At 25.8% G+C, this 15,393-nt stretch overlaps 3 protein-coding genes across 4 annotated transcripts; all 3 read right to left on the bottom strand.

Annotated features, from left to right (window-relative positions):
• Positions 1-268: 268 nt before the first annotated feature.
• Positions 269-14,724, bottom strand: LOC112593524 (cytochrome b5-related protein-like). Of its 2 annotated transcripts, none has more exons than XM_025337940.1 (6): positions 14,640-14,724; positions 3,435-3,653; positions 2,208-2,605; positions 1,932-2,120; positions 1,587-1,790; positions 269-800 (listed from the first exon to the last, which is right to left on the bottom strand). In XM_025337940.1, exons 2-6 carry the CDS (start codon positions 3,636-3,638, stop codon positions 506-508), a joined length of 1,290 nt encoding a protein of 429 aa, XP_025193725.1. In that variant the 5' UTR covers positions 3,639-3,653; positions 14,640-14,724; the 3' UTR covers positions 269-505. The 2 variants fall into 2 exon arrangements, with proteins under 2 accessions (XP_025193725.1, XP_025193724.1); XM_025337939.1 differs by lacking the exon at positions 14,640-14,724 and adding an exon at positions 8,292-8,390.
• LOC112593652 (zinc finger MYM-type protein 1-like) lies at positions 5,400-6,638 on the bottom strand. The gene is made up of 3 exons (XM_025338153.1): positions 6,254-6,638; positions 5,901-6,154; positions 5,400-5,831 (listed from the first exon to the last, which is right to left on the bottom strand). The coding sequence occupies exons 1-3, from the start codon at positions 6,636-6,638 to the stop codon at positions 5,400-5,402; spliced, it is 1,071 nt and encodes a 356-aa protein (XP_025193938.1).
• On the bottom strand, positions 6,699-7,202 carry LOC112593650. The gene is made up of 2 exons (XM_025338152.1): positions 6,930-7,202; positions 6,699-6,812 (listed from the first exon to the last, which is right to left on the bottom strand). The coding sequence occupies exons 1-2, from the start codon at positions 7,200-7,202 to the stop codon at positions 6,699-6,701; spliced, it is 387 nt and encodes a 128-aa protein (XP_025193937.1).
• Positions 14,725-15,393: the final 669 nt, after the last annotated feature.

Raw genomic sequence — 15,393 nt, 5'->3', positions numbered from 1 at the left:
AGAAATTGTTACATATCTATTAATATTTTAAATATCATGTATCTACTAGTTACTACCTAATACAATTAAGGTTAGGCGTAAAAATACATATTATAATTTACTTATTCTAGTAATCTATTTTTGATGAACTAGGTATGTTATGACAAAAATTGAAATGTTGATTTTCTAAAAATTAAAACTCATAATTCATAATATATAAAACAATAATTTATTTAATAGATACATTGAATTAATAGTATTTTAAGTATTATTTTAATTAATATCATGAATTAATACATTTGCATCACAACTCAAAGCTATGAGTGTGATAAAATTCTCTGTAAACGACTGGTTAACTGGTAAAAATGATTACAATTTGTTCTTAATTATACTACTGCATTAGTGCTTAAATTTTGTAGTGAAATAAATTGTTAAATAAGTAACTATGTATAATTGTCAAAAAGCATTTTATAATTTAAGCTTTAAAATAAAATAAAATAAAAAAGAGAAATTTTTCATTCTTATGTCAGTTCAAACAATGTTTTCTCTTCGGGTTATTTGGAGTCAGGCGAACCAATTGTTTAAACTGTCCACGTATAATAGATGAGAACGGTTTCGATGTTCTATTCAACCCAAATTCTTCACATGTATTTAGAAAGGTATCTCGCAAGAATGGTATTAAACTGTGATCTAAAGCGGGAAATAAATGATGCAGTGTATGGTCACTAAACGTCACCAAAGATACAAATATATTATCAGTTATTTCGTTCCGTTCCGTGCTGGTATCCATTTGATGAAGTCCCCAATCGATGTCTTTATCACTAATTAAGTAATACAATTATACGTTAGTAAGTAATTTTATCTAATTAAACTTATAAGTACAGCTATCACCTATCTCATTAAATCAATGGCAAAAAAAAGTCGTTCGGCCAAGTGGATACCATTATGTTGTGCAATGTATCTAATGTGTCTATTGTGAATCACTATAAATTTTAATCAATATATCACTGAATAAGAAAAACGAGTGAATAAAGTCCATGTGCCAAACTTTATCATTATGTATATTTCATACTTAAGTTTTTTATTTTTAATATTGCAATTAAATTTTATATTTAATTAAATCACTCATATTATATTGTTATTACTAATTATTAACTTATAGTCAATACTGATATTGATATACAGTAACGGCTATCTCATTATAATTCATGCTGTATTCAACAACACTGTTACTAAATAGGTGTATGATTAATAATCATAAGTGTTTTAAATAATACAAAAATAATAACATACTAGATATACTCGTATCTATAAAACTAATTTAATGTTGGGAAGATGGCTCATTTTCATATTATACTATTCTGTTATTTGTATACGTGTATAGTTAATTCTAAATTTTATTTAATGTTATTATTCATTTTAATAAATATATTATAAGATGTATAATTCTAAAAAAATGTTTAGTAATATTAATATTACTTTAATAATAATCATTAGGTATTCATTACATAATCAGTAATCACTATTATAAATGAGAATTAGCATTATGTTAATTATTCAACTAATGAATAGGTAACAATATTATACAATATTTGTTTTATTTTTACTTGATATGGTCTCCGTCATGGAAGTTATTAGGAAAATGATGAGAAACACTAAATCCAAGGAATGAAAAGACAAAGCTACTCGTCAGTATCATAACAAGCCACATATTAAATACTGAACCAATGGTCATGTGACCACAAAACATCAATATAACAGGAATAACGAACATTAAAAGATCAGCTTTATCATTCTTGCGTTTGAACGTTCTGAAATATATATTATAATGTTTACTGTTTAGATATGTAGTATATACTCATATATATATACGATATTATTATACAACATTTTTAGGTGTGATCTTACAACATTTCTAAATCCTGATGGTTATAATAATTTTTTAAGCTTACCTAATGACAAATTGCCCTGGTGCAATGAAAGGATATGCAACAAGAGTAAGATACGGTACATAACGAACTAATAAAGGTTTGTCATTGGTTGGAAACCAATGAATAAATGGATGCAATAATGTCATCTCTAAGTCTTGTATAGTATTGGTATAAACGTGGTGACTGATTACATGCGATATTCTCCATTCTCTATGTATTTGAAATTAAAAATATTATAACTATTACTAAAGTAAATTATTGACAATTAATAAAGCTATTATATTGTACATAACCTACCGCACTGAAAACAAGCTTAACTGCATGTAATACATCCTCCAATTGTCCTTAAGGTGAGTGAAATTATGACTTGCAACGGTTCCAAGCGCTAAACTGATACCCGCCAATAAGGCCAAAAATATGCTTTGTGTTTGAGCGACTGTTACGCAGAGGATTAGTGTTGCGAAGAACCAAGTGTCGATAACCAGTATAGATTTTATGGTAATATCACGATAGTTAATGTCAGATAGTTTTTTATTAACTCTAAACTTTAATACATTATAAAATCCATCAGATTTAAACGTGAAAGGTGATTTCCTCGGTGCCTTTGCTTGACACACGTAGAATTTACACATCACTTCCGTTGCGGCTTTTTGATTAATATGATATGTTTCAAATAATTCTGTAATATCCGTACCCTAAATATATGATGCATACAGCATACATTACTTAATATATACAATTATAATGATTAAATTAAATTTGAGATTTTTCTGTCAATATTTGTTATTTACAAAATTATTCGATGATAAGTTACAATTAATAAATTAATAAACCAAATCACTTTTTCTTCTATAGGTACCAATTATATAGTATTATATTAAATGTCTATATTACTTCAAAATAAAATAAAAGTTTTCGTTATTGACACGGGTGAGTATTCGTCAATAAAAATAATATTAGTAATAATAACTAGTCATTTGAAACTTAAAAATTAGTAAAAAATATATTTATCAGAATTTAGAATATTATATTACTTTGTATATATGCAGTAACGTACTCAGGATTTTAGTTCGGTTAGAGTTAGAGTTTTCACTATGGATTGATCAGACACCTGTGAGGGCTCTGTCCTCCACCACTCTAGAGCTAAACTAGTTAATATCACTAAAACTTTATAACACAAAATAATTCTTTCAAATTCCTATTTTTGTAATAATTATCTTTTCTTAAAATTTAAAATATTTGATAATAACATATTATATAGTATAAACACTATAAACTATAAATAAAATATAAAATAACTAAACAATATTCATACAGTTATAAAAGTATTTTTATAATTAATTTATAATAAATTATTGTTCAAAGACCGTAGTTTATAGACAATAAACATATTATTTAACATATATTATAAAAAAAAATTTGAAAGGAAGAAGAAATTTTTGGGAGGGGTTATAATCCTAGAACCTTACCCCTTTGTACGCCATTGAATATATATGGAATTTTTCAGAGTACTTATTTACATACTTTTGTAATTTCTAGCCATTGCGATCCTCCAGGGTGCAAATGTATCCATTGTTTAAGATCATACAATCCATTGTAAATTCTCCATAACCCGTTAGCGCCATCTTCCTTTTGGCGTGCTTCAATCCAACTGTCCGCTGATCTTATATTGTTGTCTGTACTTATTAAATTATTCCATACAGGCCAACTACTAATTCTCGGAGCCATTTATGTTGTATAATTCTAAGAAAAAATTATAAAAAAATTTTTTTCTTTTATATATATAATAATATTTTGGAGATAATATTTGCCTGTTATATATTTTTATATAGCAAAGAATTGTAGTAAGGGTTTTTAATAATATTACATTAAACAATACGCGAATATATAAGACATGTCTCAATGTCTCATGCAGTCGTGCTTATATTTGTTAATAACTGTTCTTCTTTACTCGATACCATTATACGTAAAAACTAAAAAATATTAACTATTAACTTTGATTTCAATAATAACTTAATATCAAATAGTAAGCATATTTTTTTAAATATTTTTTCGTGTTTATTTCTTTTACGTATATATAATTCCTATAAGGTTATGAGTAAAATAATATGGAAATAATGAGATTAAAACTGGACTATCTATCAAGAATGGGACTAAAAGAGTCCTTTTCAAAGTTTATCAAAACAATAAAGAAACGTGATGCTAAAAAGAGACAATTCTATTTTAAATGTGGCGTATAGTTACTCTACAGTCTATACTTAACAGTGCATCCGAATTGCATGCCAAAGAAGAAAAAATAAATAAATTTTAACATTCATCAAACATATGCCACCTCTTACAGAATTCATACAGATTTATCTGTTCAAATTGTATGCCATGTATAATTTTACTTATTACAACTTAGTTTTTTTTCAATTTTCAATTTTTCAAAAAACAAAAAATAAATGAATTTTTAAAATTATTTATTTTTATTTATTTATAAATAAAAAGTTTTTTAGTTATAAATTACCAAGACAACTAATTTTTTAAGATTATTAACTGGTTGCTCATTATACGTATTATTGAATATAATGTCACATTAAGTAAATTTATATTTTCATACATAAATATACCAAAACAAATAATAATTGATTATTATTAAAAATTATCAATATAGTAAGTAGCTATAAGTAGGTTGGTACCAACTATAAGTATAACATAATACACACAAACTATTCGTACATGTCATAAGTCTAAGCCCTAAAATTCAACCTATTATGGAATGAAGCCTAAGTAGGTAAGATACAGTGCCGGCTCAAGGATTTGCGGGGCCTGGTGCGAAATAATTTTTTTATATGAAAGCAGGGGCGTGCTCACGGGGGGATGAGGGTATCATATCCCCCCCCATGGGTCCATGGATTTAATAAAAAATCTTTTTTTTAGAAACGACCTTTGTTTTTATGATAGTAAATTTTCAATTTTTTGGAAAATATCACCCCCCTCCCACCACATTAGAAAAAGCTGTGCACGCCACTGTATGAAAGTGTTATTTTCATATATGAATATATATATAATGTATATTATATATATATATATACATATATATTATGTACAAAATACATAAAATGATTTAAATAAAATTTTTAAAATAAATAAATCTCCTTAATTTCATAAATTTGTTACACTTACTGGATTACCTATTAGCATTATTACTTAGAAGTTTTAGTTTTCAAATCAAACGTACTTTGATGTTTATTAGTAGTGCGTTACACCTAATACGTCTAGATTATACAAGTTGAAATTTACGTAGGTACCATCCATTAAATGTTTTTCCCAAATATTTTAATTGCTCTAATAAATTCAATTATATGTTAAATAAATATTAATAAAATCCTCTTTTAATAAATACAAAAATACTAAACAATGTAAGAATATGAATTAAATACAGTAATTATTTTTAACAATATTCCTGGTTTATTTTAAAACAAATATAATGTAACAATACAATAACTAAATTAATTGTTTTTTTCTAGCTTTTTGAAGTGCAAACTGGTCAATAAGTTGGTTGTAATCTAATGTTTCTGCTAATTCATTTTCGATTAAGAGTATCGCTAACCCAGAAAGTCTGTCTTGAGAAATGGTACTACGAAGATAGTTTTTAATAATTTTCAATTTTGAAAACGCCCTTTCTGCACCTTCAGAGGCCACTGGGATAGTCAACAAGATTCTAAATGCAATGTTTATATTAGGAAATGAACCACAAGATGTTTTAAGAATTCTTAGAGCTTGAATGGCAGTAGTATTTTCATTGACCATAGTGCGAAAAATTATCAGCTCACTACATAAATCAGTCGTATCAATATCTGCGGATTCGCCATCCGTGAGTGTTATTTGTAAATCTTGACTATGTTTAAATAATTCTTCTTCTCCCATATTTTTCAACTGGCCAATTCTGTACAAAAATCCAAATTGTTTATTGTATTGAGTTATTTGTTCAAATCTTTTTTTTACTGATGCCAGAGTTTGGTCAACTAATACTAAAAAGTATTTCACTCTAAAATTTTCTTCCTCGTTGTTCAAAGAATCATCTATACTTTCATAATGAAACATTTTGGTCTTTTTTCTAATTTTATTTTTTTTAAACTTTATTTCAATTCCCATTGGTGATATAATTTCTTCTGCTTTAACTTTAGCTAATGCATATCCATTTTCCCTATAGTTTTCCAAAAAAATAATTAAACCATTTAGTAAACTCATTGAAACATCTAAGTCAATTGTCACTGACTGTAGACTCATACTAACAATATTTATTTCAGATAAAATATCATACCATATTATTAAACTTAAAATAAATTCATAGGTACATATTTCTTTGGCTAAAGAATGTGATTCACTTTTTATTTTTAAATCATTTGCTGTATCCGAAATCTCCTCCAAAGCTTCTACAACTTCGTTTAATTGGAATCGAATGGCTTTCACAGCGTTCACACGACTGTTCCATCGGGTTTCTGCCCATTTTTTTATAGAAAGCTTATTAAAATGTTTTTTTAAAATCTTCCATCTGTTTATAGATGCTGAAAATAAAACATAAATCCTTTCATTCATTCCAAAAAATAATTGAGCCATAGAAGAACTTCCTCCAGCATCCTTGAGACAAAGGTTAAGGCTATGTGCTGCACACGGGACAAAAAATGCACGTGGATTTTGTTTTAAAATATGAGCCTTTACACTTTTATATAAACCTGCCATATTCGCTCCATTATCATAAGCCTGTCCTCGAATGTTATGTATGTTGAGACCATACTCTTTTCATTTTTCAATCAAAATATTTGATAAATCCATTCCAGTAATTGAGCTAATATGTACAAAGTCCATGAAATATTCTTTTATTTCAGAACAGCTAGATTCATTTTCAAAATCGATCTGTACAATTCTTATTATAATAGAAAGTTGTTCACAGTGATTAATATCTGGTGTGGTGTCCATAATAACAGAAAAATATGTAGAATTTTTTATCAACTTTATTATTTTAATTTTTACCTCCTGTGCCATCATGGAAATCAACGAGTTTTGAATATTATGTCCAAGATAATGAACATGCATTTCGTTGTTTTTAATACGACGTACATGTTCAGAGATAACCGGATCAAATTTCGCTAACATTTCTATAATGCCTAAAAATTTACCATTATTTTTCTCATATAAGATATCTGAACATCCTCGGAAAGCATCATTATTTTTAGCTAAATACTGTATTGCGGAAAGAACTCTTAGTAAAACATTCCGCCAATGAGCTTTTTCTTTATCGATCATTTTTATATGGTCATTATCAATTGTATGACATTTATTGACTCGAGTTTTAAGTTCATACCAAGCTTTTAGTGATTGTAAGTGATTTGAAGAATTTTCATGTTTATTCAGTATTCTTGATAAATGTCTCCAATAATTTATACCTGTTGTACTAAGTCCATTAATATGTAATGGAAACAGTTTACAATAAAAGCAATAAACACAGTTTTTCTTTTTAGAATAAATTAGCCAATATCTATTTACAACTTCACCATTTGATAATCTGCGAGTATAGTAATAATCGGAAAACTTTCTTTGCTCGGAGTCTATTGGATAATTAAAATTGTTCACTTTACAGGGGCCGTTTTTTACTATATCGATACGTACAGTATGAGTAAGATGGATTGGCCAATTTCCAGGGTCTGTTAAATCAGTTATAACTACTGGAGATTCAAAAGTAGAATTATTTAAATGTTGATTAATTGCTGATTGTTTATTATAAGAAATAGTAGATAATACAGTTTCTACTGAATCCTCATTTCCTAAAGATTTAGATATGTTATTCTGAAGGGTGTGATCAGTTTCAGATTTAAGAGGTGAATTTTGTTCATAAATACTTGTTGAACTATCAGAAATTATATTGACGTATTCATTATTGGTTTCTTTAAAATATTGTTTAGAAACCATAAATTTAGCACGCTTGTTTAGTTGTTTATTGCATATATTTTGATAATTTTTCATATATTAAGTCCCGAGTTCTAGTTATTATACCCACTTACTACAAATATAGATTTATTCTCAATGAATACCATGTAGGTATGATTTTTTAGAGTTTAAATACAAACTGCACAATGTAATAAATAAAATGGGAGTTTATGTAGGCAACCTAATTGTACACATTTCCATCAAATAATTATTATGATTGATTTACAGCAAGTTGACTAAACTTGACAAAACTATTTCGCCATAGCAATAATAATAAATATGAATACTAGTTCAAAATAATAATATACACAAATCTGTGTGTTAAACTGTCTAATAATATATTTATAAAAATAATTTATAATTAAAATTATTAAATTAAAAGTGTAATAATATAAAATAAGTACTTACCTACGAAATAATCGTTCATATATCGCGTGTGGAAACTATACGTCTTATTATTGCGGGTGCTCGTGTTTTAATAAAATAATAATACTATCAAGTGAGTTAGTGTCGTCCGTATGCTATGTAAAATACGATGTATACAAATTATGAAGAAAATTAAAAATAACAAATAACAACACGACTGCAGTAATAATAATCGTTATCGCCGACGACGACGACGACAACCAAAAATAAAAATAATTATAAATTATACTAATAATAGATATTCGATTTGTCGGAGAAAACAATATTAAATAATAATAATAATAATAATATTCGTTATTAACTGTAAGTTATAGTTGTTATACACCCACGGATTATTAATGCATTTAAAAACTTTAAAAATATTATTGCTCAAAAGTAAAATTATTTTTTGTTTTTGGTTGTGTAATTTTGGTAAGGTAAAGCGCGGGGCCTGGTGCATGGGCACACCTCGCCCCCCCCCTTGCGCCGGCCCTGGTAAGATATAATTGACAATAATGACGATGACCACCAAAGTAGGATGTTTAGTAAAAATATTATAATAACTATAATATATACCATTGTAAATTCTACCGAATATTCATTTTTTGCATGTACAAGCAAATTATTTAGATGAAAAACATGTAAATTCCATTAAAACTAATTTTTTGACAAATAAAATTACTATAATTTATTTTTATTTTGAATACTATAGTTAAAACCACAAATATAATAACTAGATTAAATAGTTTTAAATTCACATGATTAAAACTAAATTTGAGCGTATAATTACATACTTTTCCTCGTCATTATCTGAGACCAAAATTAATTACACGCGTTCAATATAATTTTCATTGCTTAAATATTTGAAATTTCACTGTTATTGTGTATTATGTTAAAAATTAATTTACGTGTATATTATTAATTCGAACCTAAATTGACTACCTGATTTATCGTTGGAATTAGTGAAATTTAACACATAATATACTCAATTCCTATATATTTGTAAATAAATTATTAAAATTGTATTTTAAACGGTACACCACACTATATAAAAATAATTGCCTCTGATCATAGTTTTCGTTAAATATATTTATAGGAGTTTATTTTGGGTTACGTTAGTATATTTTAATAAAATCTCTAAGAGGTTTTCTGAAAATATTACTAAACCAATTGAATCTGTAATTTGTTTACACCATTTTAATATGCAGTGTTAAATCTAGGTATACTTTAGGAGGGTAAATTCCCCCTTGACAAATACATATGTCAATAAAATATAATTCATTTTTATCAGTTTTTAATATCGTTTACATACTATTTACTGAGTTTCCCAAAGTTATAATATAGTTATAAGACAACGAAAATAATTGGTAATTATTAAGATGGGTGGATTACGAATATTATGATATAATTCATAATACTAAAATATATGACCAAAAAAATGAGCCCTCCAGGAAAAAATATCTGGATTAAACACTAATAATATAGCTGACCGTAACTACAGTTAATTATTTATTAGTATTATTAAGTACCTTTATATCACTACTCAATTTTTAAGAAATTTCCTTTTTTTTATTTAATATGAAAGATGAAACTTAAAATTTTTAAAAATTCATAGAATTTTTGAAACCAATATTTCTATATTTTTATAATAGAGCCTCATCGCTTCACTCAGAATATAATCTACAATTACCGTAGACATACATACGTAAGACATCTGATCAGCACGAATTGTTAACCTAATTTGAATGATCACTTATAATATACTATTTTTTTTATTACGAGGTTATGATCGTTGACACGGTTAAACCTAAAATTTAATTTAAAGTATAAATGTAATAGCAATATTCACACTATACAGTATATATACTCTAAATATTTTATAAATTTAGTATAAATTGTTAATTTATATTGTTCGCAACGATGTTTTGGAGGTTTTAGTTAAACGATAGTTTACCGCATCATATTTTCTGTTATTTTGTGAAGATACACACGTATATATATTCGAGTCTCTTAATGCATATTAGAAAAATAATTAATCCAAAGATAATTACTGTAAAAAATATATATAAGAAATTAAAAAATAACATATTTTTTATTTATGAGATAATTTTGGCTAATTAATTGATTATAAGCTCATTATAAATAGAAAAAATAATATAATTTTAATCTTGATAAAATTAAAAATGAGTATCCATTTATTGAAATAGAAAACTTGAACAAATTTGTGTACGGGCCCTCACAAATAATGATAAACTAATTAAAAATAAGTGTTAAGATGAGAAAAGTAAAGTATTATTATTCGAGTGAAACGAGGACATTTTTAGTCCGTTACAAATTTATAATTTCTAAATGTTAATTTTACAGAGAATTGTAAAATATTGTAAATAAAAAAGTAGGATCTCTCTAATGTGTATACCCTTGAAAAAATTACAAAAACAACATTGATATTATTGATATTATTATTACCTACATAATATTTTGGCCTCGACGCATATAACTATAAAAATGAAAATGACTTTATCGGCATTATAATGAATATTTAATAGTTTCGCGAAAATACATAGCTTTTTTCCTACTTACATTAAAATACGCTTTTTTTAGATTGTCATAGTTTACCAATACCAGCGATATTATTATTACCTACGTAATATTTTGGCCTCGACGCATATAACTATAAAAATGAAAATGATTATCGGCATTATAATGAATATTTAATAGTTTCGCGAAAATATATAGCTTTTTTCCTACCTACATTAAAATATGTTTTTTTTAGACTGTAATAGTTTACTAATACCAGCGATACCTATTCATCAGCTACATTATTAGGTACTGGTTATAACTTATAACTTTAATAAATTAACTAAATAAAAAATAATAAGCAACTTGTTTACTTGTGACAATTTTTTTTTAAATCTTCTTGGTGGATTGTTAGAGACGATGTTTGATGACATGTGATAGATAAAAAGATTTTGATTAGAGTGAAATTTAAAATGGAATTTTTTGCAGTATCGCGAGTCATTAATAATTGTTGGTATTTGAAAGTCATAATACTATTTACTATAACCATGAGATTCAATTATTTGATTAAAATTAAAAGTCTTGTATGAATTTTATATTAAAGGGTTTTGCTTGTCCCCAAATTTAAATACCACATGACTAAAAGGGGTTATGATAATTTTATATACTGAGATTTTTTTTTTTTTTTGAGTGCAGGACAGTATTGATGGAACATTCTTCGTTTTTATTTTTTTTTTTTTTTTTTGCGAACATATTTTAAAAGTAATATAAACCAAATGGCTGTTTTGATTTTTTTGAATATCAAATAAAAAAAATTGAAAAATTAATTTAAATGTATTAAAATGACAATTGATAATTTAAAAAAAAAATTGAAAATGTTTAATAAAACAAAAGCTATTGCAATTGCCAGTTCACAGTGAAATACCTATATTAAAGGGCTGAGGATATGTAGGCATATGTTAGATTGTTTTTTTTTTGTTTTTGGTTTATTGGGCCTAGCTGCTCAAGTAAACCTTTTATATAGATGAACTTCTAAATATAAAGGTTCCATTTTGAGAAATTAATTTTGTTATTATATATTGTTAAGTAATATCTGATGGCATTTGTTTCTAATAAGTTTAAAGTATATTTTAACCAACTTACTTTGATTTATCTTAATTTTCAATTTATTAGACCAATTTGAAATTTTTTTTTTTGATATATTTACGCTGCTCTTATGAATTGTAAAAATTCATGCCGAAATTCAATAAGTCAATTTGTTCAAAGTATGTGTAGATGCATAACTACTCAAAAATTAAAACTGTTCATGTAAGAATAATTAACAGAAATAATAATAAAAGTTATCAATTTTTTTGAATTAATTTTTGGAAGTTAATATTTTAATGTACTAAGATAATAATTCTCTACTTAAAGTTTAAACATCGTTATCTAGTAGAATGGTTCTTAGTAGTCTATATAGCTCTTCTAGAGTATAGTTATATTATTGCAAAGAGATTTAGTAATAACAATTGTAATTTTAGACTAAACTATTAAACTGAAATTTTGCTAGAAAAATTGTAATTTTATATTCACCTTATAAAATTGTTTGTTGAGTATAAATAACAAAAATAAATAAAATGGATATCGTGAATACTTAGAAAATGTTCTTATTTTAGTATACACACGTCTGTATACTACGTATTAGGTATATAATTTCTAAAGAGTATTTGACAGAAATGTCTCTTGACAAAAATATATTATTTTTGTAGAAAAGAAAATCGTGTACTTTTTGTTTCTATGGCGGAAAATAACTATGTGTAAATAAGGGAACCGATTTTTTTGGGTAAAAAAGTGTCGTGCCCCTACAAATTACATTTACTGCTGAAATTAATTATGATTTAATCGAATATGAACAAATATTATAATAACGGTCATCACTTATCATTCAACGTTTTACTTAAGACCTACAGACAGCATTAATACTTAAATACTTTAATTAGTCATGTATTATTTAATTAGGTATAGATATTTGATAAATTATTCTCAGTCATTATTCAAATATATTCTACGAAGTTGAACAATTTTAGTTTTTTTTTTATTAATAAAATGTAAATACTTTTATAATACCTCATAATATATGATCATTGTCTGTGATGTAGAGTAATAATTATTATTATAATTATCCAGACTATCAGATATATATATTATATATATATCATAGCCAATTATTTACTAATTGCTAGGTTATATAAAATAATAAAAATTTTGTTATGTGTTTGAGGATAGATCTCAGATTGTTACCTCTTCTTTCATGGCACCTCCCCCCACCTAAATTGAGTAGTAATAAAATTAAGTTTTTTTAGTAAGATTAAATAAAAATGTCATGTATTTTGTAATCTTTATGTTGATAATAATAATTAAAATATAATGTTATTATAAATAGACCAATGCTGCAGTGACAAGCTATTGCAGTCAATGCATTGTACGAATTATTGTGCGATAGCAATTATATCACTTATATACTCGCTAGTATAAAGCCACAGCGGCTGTTGCTGCCAAAATTATTATAGGTATAGGCTACCCCATTCGAATTGTTCAACAAAAATGTTTGCACAACATTTTATTTTCTACTACCACCATCCCCAATAATATGATATTACAATATATATTTTATAGATACTACAAAACGTATTTTTATAATAATAAATGTGCGATTTACCATATTATATCGACCTTTAGGTCGCAGCTACTACCTTACACAATCATAGTTCATACTAGATATAATATATTTATATATTATAATAATATGCAATATTATTATATAATAAATTAATTATTATATATCAAAGTATATTAATTAACATAAAATAACAAATCAAATGTATTATTTCATGCCGCCACTATAATTATATAGGAATACTGAGTTTCACTTACTACTTATTTTTTAAGACAACTAAAGAACGGAATTTATTCATTAAAAGGTAAATACAAATTTACTAAACAAAAAAATGAATATTGATTACTTGTTAGTTCATACAGCAGATCGTACGTAGCGAGAGCTCGTCGAAAACAAAAAATAATTGTGTGTGTCAAGTCACTTTAACTTTTTGATTTTTAGTTTATTGTTGAATTATTTTATATCATGAAAATAAAACATAAGTTATTTATTTTTTTATAGTATTAATATTAAGTACAATGGTTTGTACTTTGTTCATTGTTGTATTGAAAAGAGTGATGATGAAATAGTTACATGAATTTATTTATAAATGGTTAAATATCATGACAAATTTGGCATGGTAAATATTATGAAAATAATTATTATTACCTATCAATTACTAATTATTACGACCATCTATGTATTTTATTAAAAAACATAAATGCGGTGGTAGGTATGCTTCCATGCATTCATTATTTTTACATCAAAATCAGTGGTATCGATGCAGTGTTTAAATAAAAGGTAGAATTGTTATATAATATGAATTACGATAATTCATTAAGTATACAAATATGAGTCAATCGCAGGTGTATCTTCAATTAAAATTTCATTAGATAATTAATATTTCAAATTGTGTAGATTATAAATACGTATTAAAAGATAATTAAATAAAAATAATTTTCAGTTTGGCGCCCCTTCCGTGCTAGCGCTTGGGTTACCTATAGCTTTCACTGTTCTGGCACCATCTACGGCCATAATTCGCAATAACAAAATTTTCTATCACAAAATTTTAAGTAATAATATCAATAAACTAATGAAAAAATCAATATTTGTGTACGGAAATATACAAACGTCAAACATATAAAACATGTACTATGTAAACATAATGATAAAATTCCTTAAAATATAGTTTTACTTACTTAAAAAAAAATTGAAAGTTTAATGGTGGAATCAAACAATTTAGGTAATAACTTGTCAGAAAATGAAAACTTCAAGCAATGCATGTACGAGTAGCTCAAACAATTATTAATTGACATACATTTGAGTCAAACAACGGGAAACTATATATGCTTATAGGTTTACAAGTCTCCACCAATAACATACAAGGACAATCATATTTACATTTTCCTACTTCTATTTATTATGAATAAAAATAATTAAATATGATATAGGCTTATAATTCAAGTAATTTATTTTAAGTTCATGATCCAAGGGCGCCCATATGGGAGGGGGCAAGGGAGGGACATGTTCCCCCCTGGAAAATGTTGAAAAATTGTTTATACAAGATCTACAATGAGTGAAGATAGACTTGATGGATTATGCATGATAAGCGTACATATGGAAAAATGTATGATAAAACGAATGGATACATAGAACAAGTAATAAATATATTTGGTGTTAAAAAAAAATTTACAATTTTTATTTGTAAATTAATATTTTGATAAATTTATGTTATTAATCAAATAAAAATTCAATAAATAACTTTTATGGTTGATTGGTTTAATAATTATTATTTCATAATCTTCCAGTTTGATATATAAAATAAAATAGTATAATGTTAAATTGTAAACCCCTTCCTATCTCATGGACATAATTAAAATTTTGTCCACCCTTGAGATTTTTTCTATGGGCGCCCTTGTCATGATCACAATCAGTTAAAATATAGCTCAATTT

Source organism: Melanaphis sacchari, unplaced genomic scaffold, assembly GCF_002803265.2.
Source record: "Melanaphis sacchari strain LSU unplaced genomic scaffold, SCAv2.0 Contig20_pilon_pilon, whole genome shotgun sequence".
NCBI lineage: Eukaryota > Metazoa > Arthropoda > Insecta > Hemiptera > Aphididae > Melanaphis > Melanaphis sacchari.
The sequence above is the reverse complement of the archived record's forward strand: the minus strand, read 5'-3'. Positions and strand labels throughout refer to the sequence as shown.